Raw genomic sequence first — 16,913 nt, forward strand, 5'->3', positions numbered from 1 at the left:
CAGCTCCAGCAGCGGCGGATGCATTCGCACATCAACTCTAACTCGGCACATATTAAAAAAGTGTTTGCAGGGTCGCAGCAATGAAATGCCAAGCAAGTAATACAGGCGAAAGAGACACTTCGCTCGAGCAGAAAAGATATTCTGTATACATTCGGGGCCGTATCGCGTGTCTAGTATTCCGAGACGTCAATTTTTTTTTTCTTCTAAAGGCTTCCCTCTCTCCGCAACATCCCCGCAGACTCTTTTCGGTGTATTTTTTTCACACCCTCGAAACCCCTCCAGAGCCTGTTAAGATTCGTATTCCGGCACTGTTGGGGGATTCCGCAACAGTTCATTTGCCCTGCCCACCAAAGACGCTGTGCGACTCGCCGAGGGAGGGCATTGACTGGCAAGATGGAGGGCTCGTGCGCGACGTATGAGGTCACCACATAAATAATTTCCACCCGCGCAGCACGCCCGACAGAGATGCTGGAGCGGTCTCCAATTAATTAAAAATGCGGTGCGCACTGCTCAACACGCCTGTCTTCGCGCCACGCTACTAGTTTACCGCGGCAAACGGTTGCCTTGGCAACAGCCCATCGGCCAACGAAAAATGCAGCAGCACTGCTCGTCTCAGTAACTGCACTGCAGCATCTGGAAGTACGCAGTGCGCTGCACTGCGAAGCTTCGGCTCGGTTGTGTGTTCACTGACGCATCTGGACGGTACTGCAGCGCACATGCTCGCAGAACTTAGGCCGGCTTGTGCCCTCTGTGGGAGGAGTGTGCTCAAGTCCACAGGGCCGATGAAACTGGATAGGTTCTGTGCATACGAGAGCATATGCATAGATTCCGCACGTCAGGACCGGTGAAGCTTCGGGTTGGCTCGGCGCCTTGTACGGAGGCTGGGCGGCAAAGAAAACATGACTTTGCTTGTGGGCATCCGAGACGTTAAAGCAGGAGGCAACGTGATTCTGAAACCGGAAGCCCCATAACCACGTGGTTATCAGTGGAAAAAAAAAAATCATAGCGAGCAATGTTATAGCTTGGGCTGACTGCAGCAACTAGACTGGCCAGGCCATGATCGAAGCATCTGGATGGATGCAACGCAAGAACCGGCTGAAGCACAGCTTACTTTTGAGCGAAGGAACTTCCGAGAGCGCCAACTTGCTCTTGCATTAGAGGAGCTTTGCGAGTGGCGAAATTATGCTGCGCATCAAACCGCAGGCCAGCTGATTTACGACTTTCAACTTTATTTTCAACTTCAACTTTATTAACGCTTTCACGAAGCGTGAAAGCGTTAATCTACAGCTTGCTTTTGACGGGCCATCCGGACGTCACAGCCAGCAGCGTGGAGTAGCGTTGAGCTTACCATGCCCAGCAGTAAGACAACCATGGGAAGTAACGAGTCAACACTCGTCATCCGTTCCTTTAGCTCTACCTCTGAAACACCGCCGAAACCTCCCTGTTAAGTTGCTAATAAGCTTGTGTAAACTGCATGGGCGCATGTTAAAGAAAATGTTAAACTTCCAGGTTAAGATTAAAGTGTTCTTGCTCACGAGCATAACAAACGCCACAAAGGTGACTCGCTCGTTGACTCGGGAACGCTGGCGAATGCAAGCCACCTTAAGTGGTTCGTGCTCGCGGAGTCACGGCTTCGATTCAACAGCCTCTTGTCAGTTCTGAGTGGTGGTTCGGCGCGAGGCCATAGAGTTCAGCAGCATGGGAGGTACCGGAGACGCAGCTCGGAAAAACAACAATCACGGCCTCGGAAGACGAAAACAACCTTCACGCCCGGCCACTAAACGGTGGCACGAGAGGTCGATGGAGGCCTACGCTCTTTCGAGACCTTTCGCACGGCCGTTCAAGCAATCTCGTCAGTTCAGAAGCCTACCAAGGTCAAGCGACGAGCCAGTCACGGCGAATCACAAACACACACAAAAAAAAAACAGAAGTGTGGCGAACGCGTGAATTCTCGCGAATCCCGCCACAAAAGAACGGGTCGGGTCACGCCTTCCAGATTGAGACGGTCGAAAGGGTTCGCGGGTCTGTTGGGCGTACGTGCCGTGGGTTACTGTAAGAAGGTGCGACCATTGTCGACGTCATGCCATCGCCGGAATAGCCGTCATAAACTGGCGAATCTCGTCCGCTGCCAACACGGCGCCCGGGAGGCCGCCTTCGGGAACACAATTACGGCACGAATGGTCAGTCCGAAAGGACTGAGCTTTCAGCCGTTCTCTTTTGAATGGACCCAAAATGGAAAGCAATAATAAAAAAAAACGAAAAAGACGGCGCTATTGCTTCAACGCCGTCGTCCTCCTTCGAACGCGCCGGGCATTCAAGAAGCGCTCGCCTGATTGACCTTATCAGAGTGCGAGCGGCGGCGAAAGCAAAAGGAACTCCGTGAACCGGCCACGCACCCCGCTTTGCTCGACCGTCCGTTCGACCTGTCCATAAATAATAATCGTAAAAAGGTCGCCCTCCCCTTGACCGAGGGGGGGCGCACCGACACACGAGTCAGCGCGCCACCACACTTGCCGTCGTCTCCTCCACATTCCCGCTCAGCCAACACCCCCCCCCCCCTCCCTCCCACCACCACTACCACCACCACCATGCACACCGCCTCGCTTCACTACGTGGCACAGCGGCATTCCGTTTCGGCCCATTCTCCGGGAGCACACACGAGCCTCATTCCCACGCTCTTCAACGGAGCGAGCGAGGAGCCGAAGTCTCTTCTCGGGACGGCCGAGGCGGAGAAGACTTAGGTGCACTGGCTGCGGAGGTGAAGAGAACGAGAGGAGAGCGCAGAGGAGAGGTTCGTCGTCGCCAGTTGCTGTGGCAGCGCGGCATCCACTTTCGTGGGCTACGAGCGCCATCTAGCGGGAGCGCCGGTCGCTACGTCAGCCCTCAAAAAAAAAACGAGCCGCCGCCGTCAGCCAGAACCCGAATCACCGAACACCGTCGCCCCTCCGAAACCGTGATCGCGCGCTAGACGCAGAACAAAACGAAGACAACAACAGCAGAATGGGACACCCCGCGTCGAACCCAACGAGACCTCCGACAGCAGACCCCCACGGAAAATGCCCGCGAAGAAGACGAAAAAGAAACGGGGTTGGGGGGGGGGGGGGGGGGGAGAAGGCGGGACAGAACGAGCTTTGAAAAAAGCGGCTCACAAGGCGCGACAGGCTTCGGCCACTGTGGCGGCAACCGCGGCGTGCCGGTAATCAAGTGTAGTGGTACTTTCGCTCTTCAGCGGAGGGGAAGGAGGCCGCGGCCCTTGTGTACTTCGGCAACCAGCCCTGCAGCCCCCTCCCCCTCTCTTTTATTTCTTTCATTTGTTTATTTTTTTTCTGCGCCACTGATGCTGCCTTCGGCACCACGTACGCCGACGCCGCCTGGAATGCGCCCGAGCTGGTGGTTGTGGTGGTAGCTGGAAGGGAGAGGGGTGCCAGGAACGTTCCCTTCAAAACACCCTCCCGCTCAGAGGCCGGCTCGCCTGCTAAGCCTTCTCGGACGCCGCAGTTCCGAACACTTCTCCCCTGCTTGTCATGCGCTTCTTTCGCCTTGCCGCCGCCGCTGAGCGCTTAGCTAAGCGGGCGGGCGACAGCGGAGGGCGGCGTATGAATGGCCGGGGCCCGCAGGTTTCGTTTTCGCTGGCCGCCGGCTTCGCCCTCCCCCCCTTCCACGGTGGCTGAATTCGCGGAAGAAGTCGGCGGGACGGTTCTTTTCCAAAGCGCCTCGCTGCCCACCGAAACCTCTCTTCTCTCCCCCTTCCTCGCGCACCTTCTTCCCAAGGAGCTCGAAAGCTACAGAAAATACTGGCCCTCTTGGAATGAGGTGAAGGGGTGGCCTAGCATCGCCCAGAGGGTGGGAGGGAGTGTCCGCCGTTTAACCAGCCACCGAGCGCAGCCAATCAGGGGCAGTTTTTCATTTCGCTCCCCCCTCCACCCCCTCTTCCTACCCCTTTGCCTTCTTTCGGTTTGCCGCGACCTTCCACGCACATTTTAAACGTCGTGCTCCCCAGCCGTGCCATGCCCATTCCATTTTTTGGTTGTGTGCTTTCCTCGTGGTCCAGCGCACACGCGCTGTATCGAGAATGATGTAAAGAATATAAAAGAGAGAGAGAAATGGCCGGCGGACAAAAAAAAAAAAAAGGAAAGAACGCTAGCAGAAGTGTGCGTGAGCCCGCACATGCTCCGAGAACGGGTGTAGGTCAGGCGCATGTTAGTTTTGTTGCCAGGCCAGCCGTGTTCTCTGCTGATGCTCGCTGTGGAGAGCGGAGAAGTGGAGACAAGGAGTGACCTTGTCGCCCGTGGCGCAACAGGTGATTGCCGTTCACCGCGCGTCGCTGGGTCTTCGCGGCGCTTTGAAGGCCCGATACGCCGTTCGGCGACTCCACTTGTCTGTGAGTCCGGTGTCGGTGGTATACAGCCAGGAACCGGAGAGTGTGCCGCAAAATATCCACCTGAACAGCGCTGGCCAATCGTAGGAGAGTATGAGAACAGAATGTCCGTAAATCAGATGCCTCTGGAACAGAATGTCATAAAATTAGGTGAGTCTCGCCTCTCAAAGACGTCGAATCGTAAGACGTACACACATAACACCCTTGAGCTGCTACAAATTATCGATTGACTAGTGCACGACTGACAAGGAGGCGTAAAAATGCTGATACATTGAATCTCAACGCTGCTCACTTTCACGCTGCGGCAGCTTTGTGGGCATCACAGGCGTACACGGTGCGGATTAAGTTTGTGGCAGGCATTCGACGTTGCGACAGATATGTGGGAACGCTGAAGCCTCACTCTGTAGTCGTTTTATTGGCAGCCGATTCTTTAGGAATTATTGAGGCCATGGTGGTGGCGCCACATCCGCGCGATGACGTCGCCATCCTCCATGCAGCGCTGGGGCCGAAAGTACCGCACGGTGGTCAGCGATGCCGAAGGGTGCAGCGCTGAAGCTTACCCTTCACGAGGGGTCATGCGCGGTCTCGAAGAGTGTTTGCGCGTCTCCAGATAAGATCGGGGATCTTAAATTCTCGCAACAGGAAGCTGGTGCACGCCCATGCTGCCACAGCTTCGGGCATCTTCCCAGCTTGAAACGCTGATTGGTGAACCGCGGGGAATCGTCGGTGGCATCTCTTCTTCCACTCTCGATAACCATGCTGAGTTATGGGTTGTTTAAAGCGGAAACAAGGGCGGAAGGACGCCCGAAAAGGGAGGGGGGGGGGGTAGGCAACGGCCCAAGCGATGCGGAGCTCCCCGTTTGAAGATATATGGTCTCTGCGGCGGGTGGCAGTTGCGCATCCCCTGTGGTCTGCTCCCGCTGATGGTCGATATACGCTGCTTCGGTGGAATTCCTCGCTTCTCGACTTCTCTAGCTGCTTAGTTCGCCGATGTCTGTCGTGCTCCTCCTCCTTTCCGACGACAGCCTTGCAGGCCCGCAGTCACCTACACAAACCAGTGCTCTCGATCAAGTGACAAAGACACACAAGTCACCACGCTAGTTCGTTCTTCCGCCTTAACTATAGGCTCGGTGGCCGGTTTCCGCGCGCTGACAAGGTTCTTGCAAAGTTTCCCACATGGCCAGGCGCACTCCGGAAGTGTCTGTATCATTCGAGCCATGGTTCTCAGGAGGTTCCGCACTTGGGGAGGAGGGGCCCGAACCTTGCCAACGAACGCGGTGTCCGCATAATGACTATCAGGCACAGGCTGATATACATTCCAGTAGCCGAGCATAACAAATAAGGCCTGTAAGATCTGTGCAACGCTTATCGAGGACAAGAGGAGGGGTTGTCTATAGAGCATCGCGAGGCTTATCGACCTTGCCGATCTTCCATGTAAGATCTTGCAGCAAGTTTCTTCGCTGTGTGGAACGGTAACGGAGGTTGGAGCACAGCTACGCTAGCATTATGACGTTCGATTGGCTCATGGCTCTCACTAATCTGAGATGCTCTTTCGCGTGGGTTTTCGTTCTTGTTCGTGACGACCACAGTGACACTCGTAAAGCGGTCTCAATTTCCTAGTATTGCGAAAATAAACAGTGAGCAATGCGCCTCAGGTATATTCCTACGAGTGGCGTGAAGGGTTAATTGTTCACTTATACCCTTCGATCCTGTCTTTGTCCTTCCTTTCCACTACAAAAAATTCCTGCGGTTCCCTTGTGTTCCGAACCGTGAGTGAAGCTGAAGCGCTCTCATTCTGCTGCTTATCGTGAAATTTGCTTGAAACGCTTGTCGGCCAGTGAAGTATAGGAGGTGAATACCTCCGGATGTTATGTTGAGTGATAAATATGATTAATCAAGCCCGACACACGAACTCAATGCCTAAGTTGCCTTCTTTTTTCTTTCTCTTTCGTGCTTCGCAGGACTGCCTACAAGACTGCCAGCAGAGGATCGAAAAGACGCTGGTCAGGAACTACCCAGAACTCACCAAGAGCCTTGCTGCCACGCTCAACGGAACGACCCCAACCCCGTCGCCAGCATCGACGCCGTCGGGGGACTACGCAGTCAAAGTGAGCGCCGAGACGGTCACCCTGGAGTCTGAAACCCCCGAGACGCCTACAGACGTCCAAGATGTTCTATTTTGAGCTGCGGCCTCCATGCTTAGGCACTGACGGACTACCTTAGGAAAAAAATGAAGAAAAAAAAAAGAAGAAAAGAAACACTGGCCACTGTGCTTCAATTGCGCGTGGCCCACAAGCCCTGCGAGGTGGTGCCTCCCACTCCAAGTTGGCACCCTTCCTACGTCCCCCCTTCCCCAAACCCTACAACAGCTGCAAGAAAATGCAACAGAACTCGTCTGAGGAGGGACTCCGGTGTTCACTGAGTACCCATCCCTTTAGCAAATGCAATGGAACATTTGAACACTCTTGTGCGTATGTGTGCATGTGTGCGTGTGCGGCCGCAGTGTTTTTTGAGACTTTCGGCGCACTCGATTTAGTCTTTTTTTTATTATTTTTCGTTCGTTGCTTCACTGCTGCCACCTGCCTGCCGAGAAAGCAAGCAGAAGAAATGCCCCAGCCAACGGGAAGAAAGCCTGTGAAAACTTGTCGACCTGACCTCAGCACCTTTGCTACTCTCCAAAGGCTTTTTTCTTCTTTTTTTGCTTGTGAAAGATACTGAGAGAACTGAAAGGCTGACTGACGCAAACGCTCGCTGAAAACCGAAGAAGTGAACTGGTGTTCTATAAGCTGTCTTTCCTTGTCTTCTCTTAGCCGTTGAGCGTTGGTCAAAGATGGTCACTACGTACTCGTCTAAGCCTTTCTTTTTTTTAAACTCTTTTGCCGTGGCCATAAGTCGAAAGAAAAGAGAGAAGAGAAGGTGATGATGTGCGACTGCCAATAGTGTGCCTTATGCAAAATGTGCGTCTCGGAAACAATAGAACGCAGAGATGTGAAGACGCCTAGTCAACGATGGACGTGACTCTTTTTTTTTACGTTGTGTTTCAGCTTAGTCTGTTTGGTATTGTAATAGTGTGTGCAAATGAAACGATGAAGACGACTGCTAGAAAATGAAAGCAATGGTGCTGTACAAGACGTCACTCTCCACTTTGAGTGGTGCGAGATGTTTTTTTGCGATTGTCTGCTTGTATGGTGTGTGTTTGAACATGGCAAGAAAGGAAAGAAAAAAATGCAACAGCTTGAAGTGGAGCTGGAAGGTTTTGTAGGAAGCACTGAAGAAGTAGTAGATCAGTGTAATGTCATATTGCAGAAAGTCGGCAAAGCCACTTCTTGGCAACCTTTCTGACAGACTTCTCACCCAGGTTTTTGCCCTTGATCCGAACTTTAGGCGAATATTTTGATTGTAGGAATGGAAATAGAAGCCGCGTAACTTAATTTTGAGAGCCAGAGTGTTGGAGGAATTCAGTGGTGATGTTGCGTATTTTTCCGCGTGCCTGCTGTGTGTGAAAGTTAGCGTGTGGTAAAAAAAAAAACAACTCAGGAAAGGCAGGCAGTAGTTTTCGAGGATTAAGTGGGTATTATTATATTATAGCAATAATTATTTTTATTGTCTTTTGTTGTTCTATCAAGTCCTCTATAACGTTGCACGAAGAGCACCAGGGCATTTTTTGAGGGTGTGTGACTTGTGTTTTTTGCGCCTTCTTTTTTATGTACATACATAATATCTATCTATATAAGTCCCTTGACGAGACAGGCGGCACGGCATGTGCTAGTTTTTGAGTGTCGTCCTATCCCTCTCTTTTTTTTTTTTTTGCCGCCAGCTCCTCTTCAATCCATGGTTACTTGGAAACCAGAGGGCATGGCCGTTGTCACATGGGGTGACCACTGCGTTAGTGACTTAATACCTCCATTGTCAATGTCAGCTTTAGGCTTTTTCTCTTGCGCGGCTAGCAATTCGTAATGCGGATTGGCTTGTGGGCGGTCCACGCGTCACGAGACGATACCGTTTGGGCGCTTATATCACTCATTTTTTCACCTTCAGTTGGTCCGGGAGTCGATGACGAAACGCTAAAAAAAAGGGGGGGGGGGAACCGTGTGGTTCGTTGTATAGAGGCTTCGCGGAAATGACATCTCGTGCCATTGATGCTAGAGTAAGCTATATCCGCGATGACAGCGCCCTCACGAAGCAAACCCATTTATTCGTGACGACGCAATCTTGTTTTTCGTTGCCCGCGTCAAGACTCACTCCCACGTTGGGACGCGGTGGGCTCACAAACTCGACGCGACATCTCTCGCAGCCCCGACGGATGTCAGCGGGCGAATTCTTTTCTCCGTGTTGAGTCAGAAGCGGTTTTATCGCGACCTCGATGAGCCATCTATAGCGGCGACGCTTCTCGTCAGAGCAGTGTTTACAAACGAATAATTGACGCATTTCCCAATTAGAAAGCGGCCACTTTCACTGGCACCGACAGTGCGGTTCGCGGAAGTGCTTTTATGACAACGTTCCTACAAACGCAGCACTAAACGCCCGCCCTCCCGTGGAAGCGACGCGTACTAAAGCGCTCCGACGAGTGCTTGACAAGTGCCATTCGAGTTTTTCCTTACTCTCCGTCGAAACGAAAGAAAAGCTCTTGACTGGAGCAGCCTCTGCGCTAAGCATGTTGTAGTCATCCAGCAATACCTCAGAGCCTCGTAATTTATAGCTGTTAACGTGCGTGACTTTTTTTAGCTGAGATGCTCCAGTTGATGACTAAAAAATGGGTGGGGGGGGGGGGGGATCTCGACGCGACTGTCGCTCCACGATGCCTGATCTAAAAATATCCCATCCTGCAGCTTCTCGTCAAAGAAATGATGCCAGTCACACGCCTCAAGCATGGTGCAGGGATTGATAGGAAAAAAAAAATTGAAAATTGATGTTGCCGTCTCTCGCTTTATTATTATTATTTTGTATTATTATTATTTCGTACCCCGCGTTCGCTGTCTTCCGCCAAAATATGCTGGTCATATGTTGTACACTTGAACGTTTCTGCCTCGTCGAACAGCCAGTCCTACGTCCTCGCAGCTTTGTTCGTTCTCGTTTGTTCGATTTGTTCGACACCCGTCCTACGTCCGTCTTTTTTTTTTTCTTCCTCGTCACAGCGTTTAGTACGCGCATATAAATATTATATATATTTTATATATACATATAAATAATATTAGGTACCCCGCCGGCATTTAAGTACATTTCTAAATGTTTTTTTTCTTATTCTTTTCTGCGTCCCAGTTCTGTGTTAGCTGACCTGTCCGCCGCGACGACCTGCTTTTTTTTCTCGCTAAGACAGAGTCCATTGGAAAGCGCAAGGAACCGTCAGCTGCAGATGAAGAAAAAAATTGTGATCTTTACAGACCCAATTTTTTTCGCGAGTACGTATGTTTTTATACGAACTGTAGAAAAAAAATGACTATTTATTGAAAGCGTGGCCGAGATCTTCGACCGTGGCCTTGCCCTCCCGTTTTGATATTCTCAAGCATTTCGTTGGCCGCTGCCCACAGCACCCCTTTATTGTATTTTTTTTTTTCATTTCTCCTCAGACTTTCAGCCTCAGAGAAATGCCACGTGAGCCGATAGGTCCTTCCAAGCTACTGATACCTCCCGAGATATGTACTAGGGTTATTTTCTTCCTTTAGGACAGCTTTTCGGTTGTACAAATTAAGTAACGCCACAGCGAAAAACGCGAACTGAAACAACGATCGCCTCAGGTACAAGAATAAAAGAGTATTTTGACTTCCGATTTCGTGTTTCGGGCCGAGCCGAGCCCAGCCAAGCTCGAACGGATGCAGCTTAATGCGTCCTCGTCGTTATGAAGGAGATGTGCGGCAAATTTTGCTTGAAAAGCTGTACTTTGTAGCGCGTACTAGGGGTCTGCGAATAGAACATTGTTTCAATTGAATTAGAACCTTTCGGATTACCCATTGTGGTTGCTCAGTGGCTATGATGTTGGACTACTGAGCACGATGTCGCGGGATCGAATCCCGGCCACGGCGGCCGCATTCCGATGGGGGCGAAATGCGAAAACACCCGTGTACTTAGATTTAGGTGCACGTTAAAGAACCCCAGGCGGTCAAAATTTTCGGAGTCCTCCACTACGGCGGGCCTCATAATCAGAAAGTGGTTTTGGCACGTAAAACCCCATAATCTAAATTTTTTTAACCTTTCGGATTCAAATATTCGAAATAATGCGGGCTGCTAATTTCGCATCAAACACGGAATATTTTGTTGCTTCAAGATATTGACGAAGAAAATTCGAAAAAAATGTCACCAATTATATATCTATTTATTCAATGTCCGCAATAGGTATGTGAAAACAGCACCTCGTAAATGAGCAGATGTAAAAGGTGGCAGCACTTCCCCAATACCACATACACGCATGCCCTTTCCTACGACATGCCGGCTCATATTCAGCCATAACCGAGTATTCCGAGAAAGGCAAATGTGAAATCCTGAGTATTGGATTTATGCTCGAATTTCGATTATTCGCGCACCCCTTGGACGCAGATATGTATGTGCATTTTTCGCTCAGCCAGAAATTTCCGCTTTCGTTTTCTTCTAACCGAGCACGAATTGCGAACACGGTATTTAGAATAGAACACCATTTTGTACAATGCATTTCCTATACACAAAGAATCTGAATAGAGATTTGCGACGATACAGATATTCAGTATTTCACACTACACCGGTCTTTTTGTTCATGCGAATGTCACGTGACCATCCATCTGGAGACAGTATATGATGCAGAATCATAATGCTAGTTTGAATCGCGGCCATATTTCTTCCCCAGTGTTTGTCAATTTGTCATGGTTGTAAGACAGTGTGCTTGAATACCCTTCACTAGGAAATCCATCACTCTGTTCATTCTTTTTTCTCTAATTATCATAACGTTGCTTGTGGCGGACTTTCCGCAAAAATGCAGCTTTTTGAAAGAAGAACGTCATCGGAGAGGCTGCCGAACCAGAACAGATCAGCGGTCACTACGATACGCAATGTTCTTTTTGTTACCCTCCATTCGCAATCATTGCGATAAAGAAGGGCCGTATTCCAGCACACTTGCTCTATTCCGAAAGTGAATAGCAAAATAAAAGAAAATGCTAGGAGAAAAAAAAACGAAAAAAAAAAAGATTTTGTCTGACTGTGTTTCATGTAACCGATCTGGTACAGTGCTCTCTTTGTTTACAAAAAGTGCCTGAAATGTGTACGCACTGTTCCTGTTGCGTCACCTGTGGAATGAAAAAAAGATAAAAAAAGACAAAAAAAGCTACGCATGACGACTCGCACGTCTCCATTTGTAAATATGATTTGATCGTGAACAGTGATGTTTTTGTTGTCCCCGCAATAAATGAAAACGACAAATGTTCTCCTTGCGTCCGAGCCTTTCCTGCCAGTGTGCTCTTCTGATCTGGCATCACCGGTGCATTTTGCCATTGAAACACATATGAAAAAGGTGCAACTGATGACAGTGGGGCATAGATCTCAAGCTGACATGAAATGCACCGCGGTCTTCACAAATACACTGTTAAATTCGCAGCAAAGCGCATGGCCGCGACCGATCACATGTCGCCTTATTGCCATTTCAAAAACGCTTACAAGACAAAATTCGTGACTTACACAAAACTAACTATTCAAACTGCCCCTAAAAATAGGGACATCTGATGTGTGCACTGAGGTGCTATGTAATCCTGCCGAGTGCTTGCCGGTTCTCTTCAAGGGAAACTGCAATAATACAGCTGGTGAATTAAGGACAGAAGAAGCAAACGTGGAGAACAAGACAAGCGCTGATTGCTACCCCGGAAAAAATAGTAGTAGGTCTAATAACTTGTCGACCCCTTAATAATTGAGCATGTCGGCACAGCAGTAATGTGTAGATTGTGCACGGTACCAATTGAAATTGAAAAAAAACTGCTCTCAGACTCGCAAGTTCAAACATACAAAATGATAATGGATTGTAAAAGGAAAACTCAAAGGAACGTCGCAGAATCGTTCTACTTAAGAAAAAACTGGCAATAAATGCTTGAGCTTGGCTCACCGATATAGAAAAGGTCTCTCTGTCAAAGTGTTACTAATTCACAGACGAATCTTGCCATATATATTACATCCAACTTTCGAACAGTATTCTTAATCAAACCCAGACAACTTGATGTTGGAGCAGCACACAATGGGTCATCCTCGATTCCCTACTTAAATAGCATGATGAAGAATTAAGAGTTGCTTAATTTTTCTAAAATAAAAATGACCACGTGTGTCATCACAGGGTACGTCTGCTACGTAAAACTTGTCACGTGAACCGGACGTGACTCTGTCACCAAGGGATGTTTGCTAAAACAAAGTCATAACGCCCACATAGCACCGCCGGGAGGTCTTTCACTTTGGTTCGTTTGTTCCCTATGAAGGCAATGAAACCTTTATATCTACAGTTAGTTACTGGCACCTTACAACATTTCGATAGTTGAACCATCAATTTTGACAGCCACAGGTAATATTGCGACTATGAAGTTGGCTTCACAAAAAACGCATGGTATAGGAGCACTCTTCTAAAGATAGAATGGCGAAAGATTATGTTTAGCCCCAAAACAAAGGGGCCTACCGTGGTTCCGACCACGGCAGCCGCATTTCAATGGGAGCGAAACTGAAAAATGTCAGTGTACTATGCATAAATTGGGTGTACGTTAAAGAACTACAGGTGGTCAAACTTAGTTCAGGGTCTCCCACTATACAGCGTATCTCATGATCATATCGTGGTTTTTCGCACGCAAAACCCCAATCACTTTTTTAACATTCCACATGGTTTGCTTCCGAAAAAATTAGGACCTCGGAGAATTGGTGGTAGCACATTTCAAGCATCCGTGTGGCCAATCCATAGATCCTCTACACAGACAGCAAGACAAGCCGTAGTGCCTGCTTGCTGAAAAAATGTTGGGGCTCCGCGGCAGATGTCATGAGGGTGTCCACAACTTTGATTAATCCACATGTGCGAATGAAAAGCGTTAGCCCACGCAGAACAATCGTATGAAGAAGTTATTCACATCAGGGCGCTTGCCGCTCTCGGTTTCAGTCAACTCACAGACGTCAAATACAGCGCATGGTCTCCTTGTTCGAAATACTCAGACTGCAGAAGATCTCGATAGAATGTGGTAACAATCGGTTCAACAGTGGGCGGCTGATACTGAGAGACAAGCGTTCCTCCGATGCCTCCTGGCTAAAACGATATGAGGGCTCTTCATGAACCATGTCACTATGGAAATTCATGTGTGCGTCTGCAAGCGGGTAATACTGTGGGAAATCGCACTTGTTAAACAAGGAACCACTGATGTACTCTACGATATCGTGAACCTGTCTTTCACCTTATAGTTGTTACAGGTCTAGAACTGCAAAAAAAATTAGGTTTCCACACAATTGGCACATCAGCATGCTTCCTAAGGCGATGTTAAGACCCTCACAGACGCCTTACCTCTGCCTGTCCATTTGAAATTTCTTCAGGTCTAGCACTGCGAAGATGGGCCTTGTGCAGAAATGGCGTAAAAGCATGGTTGCTATTGAGCTTTTGACTGTGTACGAGATCTTGAAGCTGTTTGCCAGCGCATAGTTATTCTAGGTAATGGGTCCCTGTCTACTAGTAACGCTAATAAGTGAGGTTTCTTCGCACTTGGCACAAGCATAAATTTTTTTCAGGACTTATGGAGAGCCTGTACGATATCTTACAGATTCCACACACTTAGAAATCTGGCCAACTCAAGGGCTACCAAAAGTGTGGTATTGGCAAACGTGGCCCAGAGAATGCTTGCTAAAGAAACATTCAGACCCTGTGCGAGACCTTATTGTCGTCATTTGTAGTTTGTCCAGATCTAGGACCGCAAGAGAGTGAGTTTACGATGAAAGAGTATGTGGCACTAAAATTCGTTCCCATCCATGACAGCAAGAAAGAAAAGGTAACGTTTAGTTAGACTCAATCGTTGCAGAGCATACTTGATCTATAAATTTTACAGGTCTTACAAGTTTTACAGATCCCTGTCATCTAGGGATGTGTTCTAATTAGACTCAATTGTTACAGAGCATACTCGTTGATCTACAGATCTTACAGGTCCTACAGGTCGTACAGATCCCTGTCATCTGGGGATGTGTTCAGATCTAGCACCGCAAAAAAAGTTAGGTTTTGACTCAAATGGCTTTAAGCACGTTTGCAAAGAACTATTCAGACCTCGTACAAGATGTTACAATGGTCTATCGTTATGGATTTTTTCCGGTTCATGGCTGCGAAAACTTAGGTTTTGGCACCAATGGCTAAGATCGATTTGTTGAGGAACTATTGAGGCCCGGCACGAGATCTTACAGTCAAAGTGTGAAACCGAAACTTTTTTCGTTCCAGTTTTCATTCCGGCTCAGAGAAAATGGTCCAGTTCTGGTCTTAAATTATGAGATTTTACGTGCCAAAACCACTTTCTGATTATGAGGCACGCCGTAGTCGAGGACTCCGGGAATTTCGACCACCTGGGGTTCCTCAACGTGCACCTAATTCTAAGTACACGGGTGTTTTTGCATTTCGCCCCCATCGACATGCGGCCGCGTGGCCAGGATTCGATCCCGCGAACTCGTGGTCAGCACCAGTTCCTGTCTAATGCTAGGGGAGACAAAAAAGCTCTTCAAACCGATTTGAAGCGGCTCATGTTTGTTCGCATAACTGAAAAATCATTACAAAATGTTTACACGAAAATATTATAAAATTATGTGTATTAAAGATCTACAGTGCTCGTGACCTGCACAAAAAGACAAAAAGAAATCTGGAAGAGCGGGTCTACGATGCCGATCGAAGTATACGAATATAGCATGCTTTTGTAATGTAAATATATCGTAGTTATTTGGCACCTAACGGCACCGTAAAGCGAGATGAACTCGACGCAAGAACCAGGCCAGAGTGTACATGAGATTGAACATGAGGCTCCTCTGTTTTATAGAACACGTTAAGTCACGTATGCACGCGCCGAAGACAGAGCTCGATTCACGAAATGTCCGCCAGAGTCAGTGTGGTTCTACGAACTTAACCCGTGTGAGGCGATTTTGATTTAGCCCAGCACCAAATAACTTTTAGGGATTTTTTGTATTGAGGAGGCACCGTGAAGGCGCTTAAGTCCCCATTTTTAGACCGCACTATCTTCGGAAGCAGCCCATACGTTTTTGGTTAGCTAGCCTTAAATAAAACTGATCTGACAATGCCAAAAATGTTATCCGTATTTAAAAATGTGGGAGGAACCATCGAAGAGCAGACTAAAAGTCAGCAATAGCGTCTTTGTGTTTCCTGCTGCATATCCCTAACCCTCCTTGAATTACGAAATCTTATGGGAACATCGGCAAGCACGTGCAGAAAGTGGCAATCATGATGCCAAACATAATGTCAAATGGTACCCCGGCACAATATGTGTTGTAATCACAGCAACCCAGTCGACACTCCGTACATACACACACTATCCCTAGTATTCTGCTAGCATTTTCGTTGTAACGGCTATTCATCAAGCGATAGCGATTAATGGAGAGGTTGAAGGTCCTGGGCAAGTTGAATGCACATTTTGATTTGTTATTTATTCAGATGTATATATTTCGCAGTCTTGGAAGTTCACAGTGCAATCCCGAAGCTTCCACAAGAATAGAAATCCGTCCATCTTGCGCACTTAACAGCGGAGTGTTCCTGGAACCCCATCGCTGTTGTAGTGTCAGTCGCGTATGCTCATCTTATGATCCGCTTATGAAACATAGCACTGGTGTCATTTTGGAACATTCATTCTGTCTGATTGGCCAAGAAGGGGCACGAGCCAATGTTACATATGCAGTGCCGAAGTCGTTTGTTCGGGCACATGCCCAACGACGCAAGTTGTCCACTAGGCCAGACAACAGCCAGCAACAAGTTGTCTATTCCAGCACTTACCAGTGACCCTCGCAGTCTGCTCGGCAAGACAGCATTCAGCGCACACCTAGTGGCTCAAGTTGACTATCCTCCCGCTTTGTATTGTGCGAGATGGGTCGACGTCCATCCAAATTTGGCTAAGTAGCTAATAGAAAGCTATCACATCAAAAGAAAAGGTGCGCGTGCTCTTCAGGCCGACAGCATAGAGGTAAAACAATTATGCAGATCAACGGAAGCGTGGGAATCTATGTGAAGAGACGCTGTTGTATAAATGCTATGCAACTGAATGCGATGCATACAATTCCATTTAACGCCGACTCACCGATGTCACGAGTAGTAAAGTGATCGTAGTATGACGCTTGTCCAGGGAAGACTGATGAGACGCTTACAGAGAAGTACGATACATACGTCCCCACTGTATGACAGTAGCACCTATTTTCCCTTTCACAATCAGAATCAGAATCAGTTTATTCACGATAAAAATGGGGATAATTACAATTATGAACAATATACCAGAATTATTTTTCTTGTTGAGTTTTGGTATTGAGTACGAAGTTTCCGTACAGATACCTTAGGCCAAAACTGAATGGCAGGTAGCAAACATCATCTATC

General features: G+C 48.3%; 1 protein-coding gene and 1 long non-coding RNA gene across 4 annotated transcripts in view; one reads left to right on the forward strand and one right to left on the reverse strand.

The window, feature by feature from the left end:
* LOC135911482 (G1/S-specific cyclin-D2-like) overlaps nucleotides 1-7,244 on the forward strand; it is a 353,997-nt gene extending 346,753 nt beyond the window's left edge. For both annotated transcript variants that reach the window (XM_065443790.2, XM_065443791.2), the window contains one exon: nucleotides 6,340-7,244. In XM_065443790.2, coding sequence (XP_065299862.1) covers nucleotides 6,340-6,561 — 222 coding nt within the window. In that variant the 3' untranslated portion in view covers nucleotides 6,562-7,244. The remainder of the gene's footprint in view (nucleotides 1-6,339) is intronic.
* The window catches only part of LOC139050663 (uncharacterized), a 239,044-nt gene that overhangs the window by 154,195 nt on the left and 67,936 nt on the right, over nucleotides 1-16,913 (reverse strand). The gene's annotated exons all lie outside the window — the stretch shown is intronic.

The sequence above is a fragment of the Dermacentor albipictus genome, chromosome 10, assembly GCF_038994185.2.
Source record: "Dermacentor albipictus isolate Rhodes 1998 colony chromosome 10, USDA_Dalb.pri_finalv2, whole genome shotgun sequence".
In the NCBI taxonomy this organism is placed as follows: Eukaryota; Metazoa; Arthropoda; class Arachnida; order Ixodida; family Ixodidae; genus Dermacentor; species Dermacentor albipictus.